Below are 10,312 nucleotides of genomic sequence, written 5' to 3'. Positions count from 1 at the left end.
GGGAAAGAATTGTTAAAAACAATGGCTCCATTCAGCAAAGTATTTAAGCATGTGCATAACTTTCACTATCTTCTACATGGATCAAGACCTTGAAGTGGTGAGGAGGCTTATGTGTCCCAATGATCCTCAAAGCTAAGTTGCCCAGACTCTCACACACCTGGCAGGGTCACCAATGGCAAACCGGCCTGAGGGGAGGTTCCAGACAAACAACAGTCCAAACTCAAGTCCTCAACAGAAGATCATGTTAGAAAAGATGCCAGGATCTCAACAACTGTAAAAACTGAAGAAAGCTGCAGCAAGATGGAGGTTTCCTGTCATCTAGGGTTTTTCATGCCATTGGGCTCATATATCCACCTTGTCAAAATCAAGTGGTTGCTGTTTCTGTGCATCAGCTTTCTCATGTTAAATAAAGTCACGTGCAAGCTTCTACCACGGGAAAAAAAAACACCACACTTTCCTGCACCAACCTCCAAAAGCCCTGCAGCAATGAACCAGTGGTGACAGAGCCAGTATAGGACAGCAGGCAGCAGCAGTGAGATGGTCATCTTGCACCTGGATTGAGAGCAGGGTGCAATTTGGCAGCTGCTACCATGACTCAGAAGTCCTATTCAGGGCCCGCAATGATCATCCCACATGGAGAAGGGGCTAGAAAAGGTGCCATAAATCTAAACTGCTTTATCTGCTCCAGGTTGGATAACCATGTCCAGCATGATCACTCTTCTGCAGACAAAAACATCAAAAGAATACAACGATGTTCATAACATGGAGATTTGCACCTCAATGGATAACCAAGAAAATGAATGACCAGAAAGAAGAACAGATGTTGGCTCCAGAGAACTAGTGAAATACAATATCAACCTTCCGGCTCTGAGTGAGTCAAGACAACCAGATGAGGGTCAGCTGAAGGAAGAGGGTGGAAACTATACCTTCTTCTGGAAGGAGTAACCACCCCACAATGGAGTCAGCTTCACCATCAAGAATCAGCTCATCAATCTACTTATGGAGCTCCCTGTGGGCATTAATGAACATCTTTGATTTAAGCTCTTTGATTTAAGCTCAGCAACACCCAGCACACGACCATCATCAGTGCATATGCCCCAACACTTGATGCTGATGGTCAAAGAACAGTTTTACTCCAACCTTGACTACATTATGACTAATATTTGCAAGGAAGACAAGATCTTTCTCCTTGGTGACTTCATTGCCAGGGTCAGATATGACCTGGAACTCTGGAGTGGCACCACTGGGAAGGAAAGATATGGAAAGCCAATTCCGATGGCATACTTCTCCTATGCAAATGCACAGAGCATGGTTTTGTCATCACAAACACCACCTTCAGACAGAGTGACAAATACAAGAAGACATGGAGACAACCTCGCTTTAAGAACTGGCACCTCCTTGCCTATGTTATTGCTAGAGCCTGTGATCCAATGGATGTCCATAACATGTGAGGAACTGATGACTGGTGAACTGTTGAATACAAGTCAAGAAGGTTACCAGCATACTGGACTGCGTTAGTAGGAGTGTTAACAGCAGATCGAAGGAAGTAATTATTCTACTCGATCCTTCACTAGTGAGGCCACATCTGGAGTACTATGTCAAGTTTTGGGCCCCTCAACACACAAAAGATGTGGACAAGTTGGAGAGAGTCCAGCAGAAGGTAATGAAAATGGTTAGGGGGAATATGACTTATAGGGTGATTGGTAATAATAATGGAAACACTGGGTGTTGGTTGCAACAACGGCTGAGGATTTTGATGGGGGTGTGTTGATGCTCCTGCTGGAATTAAAAAACGGAAGTTCCTGGATACAGTCTTGTCCCTCCACTCAGGGTTCGACTGATCACTATATTTGGGATCAGGAAGGAATTTGATCCCATGGTTAGATCAGCCCAGTCTGTCAGGGGGGTTGTCTTGCTCTGTAGCTGGGAGAGTTATCCTCTTCCTTGAATTTCTTGAGTGTATTTTAGCAGGAGGACTTTGATGGTGTCCTCATCCCTCTGCTTTATTTATAGCAGGTTAGTGTTCCTGCTATTCTGGGACAATGTGCTTTGTAGTTGTGCAGCAGAGTTGTTTGTTTAGTTTTAGGAATAGGTTAGACAAACACATGTATGGGATGGTTTGGATAGGGACTTGGGCAAGATGACTTCCTGAGGTTCCTTCCAGCCTTATTTTCTATTATGGTATAAATGGTAATTTCTGGGGTAAAGTTAACCCATACAAATCTTTCCAAGCAACAAGTATTTGTAAGACCTGGTAAGAACTAGCAAGGCCTCATCTGGAGTACAGTCCCTAGCTCTGAGCAGTATATTTCAGAAAGGATGTGGAGCAAATGGAGAGCGAGTCTAGAGGAAAGCAACAAAAATGAACAGCTCTAGAAAACATAAGCCCTGAGTAAAAGTTGAAAGATCCGAGTTTTCTAATCTAGAGACCAAAAGGCTAAAAGGAGGATATGTCAACAATCTTCTAACATGTAAAAGGCTACTACAATGAGGAAGGTTGTAACCTGTTCTCCATGTTCATTGGGTTTAAGATGCCACAAGAGAGATGTGGCTAGGGGGAAAATATTCTAACTGTAAGGATAGTTAAATGTTGAAATAAATTATCTAGATTGACTGTAGAATCTCTATTACTGAAAGTTTAAGAGCAGGACAGACAAATATCTGTCAGGAATTTTTTAAGTATGGTTGATCCTGCCTTCAGGGAGGGGAATGGACTATAATAATTTCTCAAGATCCTTTACACCTCTATTTCCTATGATTCTACAACACTTTTTATTCAGTAGTCATTTCTTCCTTTGACTGGTTCGTTCCACTAATAACTGGAATGCAAGCGCTGGTGTTTAGGGGGAAAAAACAGTATATTTCATACTCATGAAAGGTGTTTCGACTGATAACCGAAGAGAAGAATGGTGAAGTCTTGAACCCATTGAAATCAATGGCTAAACTACCCTTCATTTCATCCCAACTGCAATGTAACCCTGAATCTCCTAATCGACCCATCAAAGGCATAGAGATGAGTAAAATAATTGCAATGAAACACAAAACTCAATTGGTTGTACAATTCATTACTAACTCAAAAGTGGCCATGTCTGCATGAGCTGCTGACTGTGCAGTTGTTACTACACAGTCATTTAGTACTTGCATAAATTACTGCACAATAGTGTCAGAGCATGGTTTTTTCAGACACTACTGCGCAGTAGCAACAAGGTACTGCGGAGTAGCTTGTTACTGCTGCGAAGAAGCATCACATCACAGTTAGTGCCCACCAACGCCACTGCACAGTAGCATCTCATGTAGACATGCCCACTGAGACCAAATTCACCAGATGTTTGCAAATATGGGGCAGTTTACTTTGAGCCTGTATGTTACACTACAGTTGCATAGATTTACAGGTGTACATGGTCCTGACACAAAGACACACTGAGTAATGCTGTGGCACTGACTGAGCTTGTGTCTTAGGATGTTTATAGGTGTACTATGGGAGGCAGGGTGGGGCACTTTAATTAGCAAGCCATGCTAATTAAAAGTGCCCAAGCATCACATGTATCAGCATCCCTGTGCTGAAAAAATGGCAGCGGGGTGCTTTGTATTAAAGCTCATTTGACGAGCCTTATTTCAAAGCATTCCACCTCCATTTTTCAATGTGGGGATGCTGATACACATGATGCCAGAGGCTGGCAGAGCACATTCATTTCCATGCTGCAGCGGACTCAATTAATCGAGCACATCGGAGCAGCCTCCCTGCACATGTATAGAAGCCCTTAGATTTTCAGTGAATTTAGATTCCAAATTCAAAATGACACTAAGACGTTTTGAACTCACATGGATCAAAACCAGAGATGATATTTGTGTAAAGAATGGTGAAGTCTTGAACCCATTGAAATCAATGGCTAAACTACCCTTCATTTCATCCCAACTGCAATGTAACCCTGAATCTCCTAATCGACCCATCAAAGGCATAGAGATGAGTAAAATAATTGCAATGAAACACAAAACTCAATTGGTTGTACAATTCATTACTAACTCAAAAGTGGCCATGTCTGCATGAGCTGCTGACTGTGCAGTTGTTACTACACAGTCATTTAGTACTTGCATAAATTACTGCACAATAGTGTCAGAGCATGGTTTTTTCAGACACTACTGCGCAGTAGCAACAAGGTACTGCGGAGTAGCTTGTTACTGCTGCGAAGAAGCATCACATCACAGTTAGTGCCCACCAACGCCACTGCACAGTAGCATCTCATGTAGACATGCCCACTGAGACCAAATTCACCAGATGTTTGCAAATATGGGGCAGTTTACTTTGAGCCTGTATGTTACACTACAGTTGCATAGATTTACAGGTGTACATGGTCCTGACACAAAGACACACTGAGTAATGCTGTGGCACTGACTGAGCTTGTGTCTTAGGATGTTTATAGGTGTACTATGGGAGGCAGGGTGGGGCACTTTAATTAGCAAGCCATGCTAATTAAAAGTGCCCAAGCATCACATGTATCAGCATCCCTGTGCTGAAAAAATGGCAGCGGGGTGCTTTGTATTAAAGCTCATTTGACGAGCCTTATTTCAAAGCATTCCACCTCCATTTTTCAATGTGGGGATGCTGATACACATGATGCCAGAGGCTGGCAGAGCACATTCATTTCCATGCTGCAGCGGACTCAATTAATCGAGCACATCGGAGCAGCCTCCCTGCACATGTATAGAAGCCCTTAGATTTTCAGTGAATTTAGATTCCAAATTCAAAATGACACTAAGACGTTTTGAACTCACATGGATCAAAACCAGAGATGATATTTGTGTAGCAAGCAAAACTGCAGAATGGCTGTTTTCCCAATAAGTTCCTGTTAATGAACCCTGTACAATGGGGAGCACTTCCGAGGGTAAGAGGATAGTTTAAGTACTATGATCTATTGAATCTGTGGCCAACTGGGGTACTGATTAGTGCCAAATATGATATTTATTACTTAGCAGCCATTTATAGAGTATCTCCACACTAAGTCTTGATATGGAAACCTGACCACCAGACAGACGTTGGACCAAGCCCACTAATTCATTTAATATAAGCCACCAAACAGCTGTCAGTTGCTCATAGCAATCTGTTGCTCCCAGGCTGCTTGGCTTGCAAATAAGTAACTTAGCAGTGGAAAACACTGTATCCAATTACAAATCTCCCTAGAGGACATATGGTTCTTTTCTGGCACTTCAAGCAAGGCCTACTACTGTAACAACTGTCCAAATCTTAGTCTCGACTTCTACTGAGATTACAAACTCTATGCAGACATAATAGAAGACACAGACACCAAATATTCAGTTACAGAATTCAGTTGTCTGTATAAATATAATCTATGCTGAGAAGCCAACAAATATTGATCCAAAAGAGAGGGGAGGATAAATCATCAAGAAGGACTTTCACTTTTAGGACTTTTTAGCTCTAAATACTTTGCATATTTTTGTAACTCAGCAAATAAATAATGTAATGTAGACAAAATTTAGCCTTGCTCACTCTGGCCATATCTAGACAAGCACAGCCACATCAGCGGTGCCACATAACACACATTCAGCTGTTTCCACTGCTGCAAGGTAGCAGTGTGTGTAGGGTGGGGAGGTGGGGGGGCTGGAGAGGGTGACCCTGGGAGATCTCAGGGTCAAAAATCCCATGCAAAAAACCACCAGAGCGGGGCACACAGGGGCAGCATGCACCACCCAGAGCCACACTCTGTCTGCCAGCCAGACTCCCAAGTGGCAGGATTGCTGCTACTGCAGCCCCAGGAGGCCCCCAGGACCTCAAGTAAGGCACCGTGCTGGCTCCAGCCCCACCCCACCCATGGTAACCTGCCACACACCAGAAGACGCATAGCACAGGGGTTCCCCGGGGACAAGGTGTGCCACTGCTTCGTGTCCCCAGGGAAAGAAATACCCACACTTGTGTGGACATGGCCTCTGGGGCTAAATTTGGCCCCAGGTTCTCAGCAGAAACTAAATATGCTGGTTCAGCTACTTTCTGTGCACATATCCTTCTGTACAATAAGGTTACTTTTTCTGTGTTTGTGAACTTGATTTTCTTATGGAAATGCAAAATGCCACAGTTCTGACATTGTCCCAAATGACTTCCATGTTCAATCTTACCTTTGGCAAAGGTTTCTGAAATGCTTGCATTGCCAGGAGGAGTGGAGCAGCTGTTGTCCAGTTGTAGTATCTACGAAGCCAAACAAAAAAATTACTGTTCCACTTTATGCTCTCAAAGACTCCAATCCACAACCTAATATGCATCACATAGTAGATTAATATGATAGAATTTTGTTAAAATAAAGAAGAAAACTACAACATTTGGACCAGATGAGCATCAGAAGACCCATCTAATTTGACTAATATAGTTGGGTCTTCACACAAGTATTTTTCGCAGGTTCTTGGGTAATCATGGAGAAACTGATTGAACATCCATTCCGTATGCCTATGCCAAAGCTCATTATTATAGCATAACCTACATTTTCTACCAGCCACACACACTGTTTCTTATACTTCAGCGCTCTATACAAATGCTAAGGGCTGGGTTCTGTAAGGTGTAGAATTTCTTCTGTGGTATTATTGAATGTACCTTCAACTTCCCGTGTTTAAATAGAAGACTAAATCCTGAGAGGTGTTACACATCTACTCATAAAAATGTAGCTTGCACAGCTCCTCACAGCATACCTCTGCTCTGTCTGGACACCTCCTACCCTGGACAAGTGGATGGGCCATGCTTTTTGACAGCAGTCACAAGCTCAGTAAGGATGCAATATAGATGTGATCCCAAAGGAAACTATGTCATTAAGTCTTCACTGATTAGTCTTCTCTTCACAACATGCTACAACAGTGGTGCTCAAACTTTTGTGCCCTGCTGGCCCACTGAGTGGCACAGTGGGGAGCCCCATGGGCTGGACAACATTGCTCCATGGGCCAGATTTAGCCTGCAGACTGGAGGTTGAGCAACCCTGCCCTACACCATTGGCAAGTATCGTTACCTCTGTTTACACGTGAAGGGACAGAGGCACACAGAAGATAAGCACTTTTCCCAAGACCACATCAGCAGCCAGGAAATTAGGATGCAATATTCCCCTTATAGAATATGTATGGAGTAGTCATGAGCAGACCACAGTGCTCATTGCTCAAATATGCCAAATCCCAATCTAAGAGCAAGGTTTACATGATATTTCATTTTAATTCTATTGATTATGAATGCAGTTAGCACTCAGTGCTATCCATTGAAATGCAAATTGGGTTCACTTTGACTAGCTGCCAAAACAGTTACTGGGCAGGTGTAACTAGGCAGCAGAAGAAAAAGAAGTAGCTGGAGATTTGACTTTTTCAAAGTAGAAAAACAAGAGCCCACTTTCCAGCAAAGGTGGAGCTGCTGCAAGCACTAAAGTGATGCTACAGAAAATACAAGTGTTATTGCAACAGGGCTTGACTTGTTTCCTCTGAAATATACTTACTTGTTTCCAATCTTAACCACAAGATTGGGGTCATCAATGATGGCAGGATTGTCCACAAACTGCTGATATGTTACTGCATGCTCTAAGAACTGATCTGTTGTTAAAAAAAAAAAAAAAGTTAATCATGCCCATATAGGTTGCCCATTCTAAAAGCATCTCAGAGAGCTAAATGTCATCCTTCACTGTTGGGGTGCTGAGATATTCAGTACTATGGAGTTAAGATACCTAGGGGCCCAGTCTTTCCAGATGCTAAGCACTTTTTTGAAGCTGCTTTTTTAACTCAGAAGAGACGGACAATGAAAGTCAGGGCTATCATCAGCATCTTGCAATATCACCTTAACACCTAGAGAAATTGTGCCTTATACTGCTCTGCATTAACTGTGCTCCAGCCATGAGTTATTCAGTCAAATGGCACTAGGACCATAGCTCTAGTGCCTGATCATAACCTAAGGGAGAGTGAGAAATGTTTGTGCTCTGTGAATAAACCCTTTGTGTATTGTCCTGTCCTCAGGAACTGGAAACATGATTAACTAAACCACAACAATCACAGACCCATAGAAAATCATGGCAGAAAGAGACCACTGGAGGTCATCTAGTCCAACCCTGTGCCTGAAGCAGGATCATCCCTATGCAAACCTTCCCATACAAGTCCTCATCTAACCTATTATTAAAACTACACAGTCAGCACTGTCAGATAACCACAATGCATAGCACCTATCACAGGTAAAGTGCAGGGAAATGGAGTCACTGTCCTGCTGCTGCAAGGGTTGTTAAAATACACTTGAAAGATCAAAGCAAGAGGGCAATACCCCCTTCTATAGAGGAAGGCAAAATCCCCCCAATTCACACCAATTTGACAATGGGATAAAATTCCTTCCTGCCTTACAAATGTGGCAGAGGGGCAAGACCCTCTATCTAGCACCCTATGGGCTTTTTAACCCTAGCTCTGGTGCACCCAATTCAAAATCTCCAGCATTGGATATAGTGCTTCTGAGGAAGGTGAAATAAAAAACCTAGACATGTAATAGCAAAAAGGGGGAAAAAGTCCTTCTCAGCCCCATGCATCAACCAGCAAACTCCAGAAAGATAGTTAATACCCACAATAGAGCATAGGCATAGTTCCCTGACCAGTGCTTATGCAACCTTTTCTTGAAAACCTCCAGGAATAGAGATTCCACAACTTCCCTAGGCAATCTATTCCATTGCCTCACTGATCTAACCATGAAGAATTTTTTCCTGATATCCAATCTAAACATACTTTACTGCAACTTCAAACCACTGGATAAATATAATTACAATTTATTACCATACATGTGAAATATAGTTTACAAACAGTGCTCAAATAAAGTATCAGTCTTAGATACCCCTATGGCCCTGATTACCACTGCATCTGCACTCCTCACAGTCTTTAATCTCTTCATCTTCAAACACCCATTTAAGGGAAGGAAGTGCTGTTATCCCCAATTTACACATGAAGAACAGAAGTAGTGACATCACACCTGATATCTCTGGTAAAGCTGGGATCTTCCCAGTCACAGGCTGGTGTCCTAACCTCTGGATATTCTTCCTCTCTACCGGTACCGTAGATAAGAATTTAGTAATCATACTGTACTACAAGGTAATTTAGGCGGTAAAGACACCATTTTATTACTAATGCACAAAACCAGCAGTATGAAGTACAGAATGTTAAAATAAGTAGTATTGTATTAATGCCCCTAGAAATTGTGAGACTGTTCCTCGCTGTCTGAAAAGTGCTGCTTATTCCTTCAATCTTAAATCCCAGTTAACCACAAGAGGGCACTGACAAACCTTGTCTTACCCAAAGAACCTTGTCTGCCAAGAGGGCACTGTTTCATTTTTAACAGATGCTGAGATTTAAACAACATGTAATGGCAAGGTACAAGCTCATACCATACCTTTTGTTATTTCTTTGTTGTCACTAAGACCACCACAGAGTGAAATGGCAATGGAGGGCAAATCTCTTATTCCATCAGAGACACTTTCAACACCACTGTCAACACCTGAACTTCCAACAGACTGAGGAGACTGATTGGCAGACCGTGGTCCATTTTCATTTCCATTCTTATTATGTAAAGTATTATCACCACTGAAAAAATAAATTGGGCTTTTAGTCCTCATTGCTTTCAGCCTCATAGAAACAAACACTATTTTACATGGTAATTGTCTTGCCTAATAAGAATTTAAACTCATTACTGAACACAAAAGCTCCACTGCTTCATCTATGTACCTCACCAGTACAAGCACTTTAAAACTGTTTGTACTGGTATAACTTTGTGCATAGGATGGGGAATATGCTAAATGCTTTTCTTATCATGCTAAATTATGATATGAAATGAGAACCAAAAACTTGTTAAAAGAAATACTAATGAAAATTAAACCAAAAATAGCAATGATGTGTTTTGGCTCAAAACACATTTTCACAAGCATATACACTGTAAATATCACCCAAAATAATATTCCATCATGCTACATGTAGATGATTACAAACTGTAGAGTATTAAGATGCTTTGAGTAATGAATACGTAATACTAATATTAACATTAATAAATTCTAGGTCAATCAAAAAGACTATCAGTTTCAGACAGGGTCTTATGCACAAGTGTGGAATGCTTTAAAAGCTTCAAGAATACCAGCTTCTCGATGCATAGTTTTGTTTATCTTTCTCCAAATCCCATTAAACTTAGACTTTGTTTCAGGAAACACAAACTATTCATAACATGCAATAAAACTGTTTGGTGCAATGACCGCTGAAAAGAACCTGTCAGGAAAAGATGAGTATTTAAATACTATTATTTAATACAAACAAATAACGTATA

General features: G+C 41.7%; 1 protein-coding gene across 9 annotated transcripts in view; it reads right to left on the bottom strand.

Annotated features, from left to right (window-relative positions):
• LPIN1 (lipin 1) overlaps positions 1-10,312 on the bottom strand; it is a 140,129-nt gene that overhangs the window by 25,773 nt on the left and 104,044 nt on the right. For all 9 annotated transcript variants that reach the window (XR_003093596.1, XM_025201839.1, XM_025201840.1 and 6 more), the window contains 3 exons: positions 9,392-9,582; positions 7,476-7,569; positions 6,130-6,199 (listed from right to left, as the gene is read on the bottom strand). Coding sequence is in view for 8 of the 9 variants with exons in the window: in XM_025201839.1 (XP_025057624.1) it covers positions 6,130-6,199; positions 7,476-7,569; positions 9,392-9,582 (355 nt within the window). In the remaining variant the exon portion in view is untranslated. The remainder of the gene's footprint in view (positions 1-6,129; positions 6,200-7,475; positions 7,570-9,391; positions 9,583-10,312) is intronic.

The sequence above is a fragment of the Alligator sinensis genome, unplaced genomic scaffold (assembly GCF_000455745.1).
Source record: "Alligator sinensis unplaced genomic scaffold, ASM45574v1 scaffold678_1, whole genome shotgun sequence".
In the NCBI taxonomy this organism is placed as follows: domain Eukaryota; kingdom Metazoa; phylum Chordata; order Crocodylia; family Alligatoridae; genus Alligator; species Alligator sinensis.
Note: the sequence above shows the minus strand (reverse complement) of the source record. Positions and strands in the feature narration are given on the sequence as shown.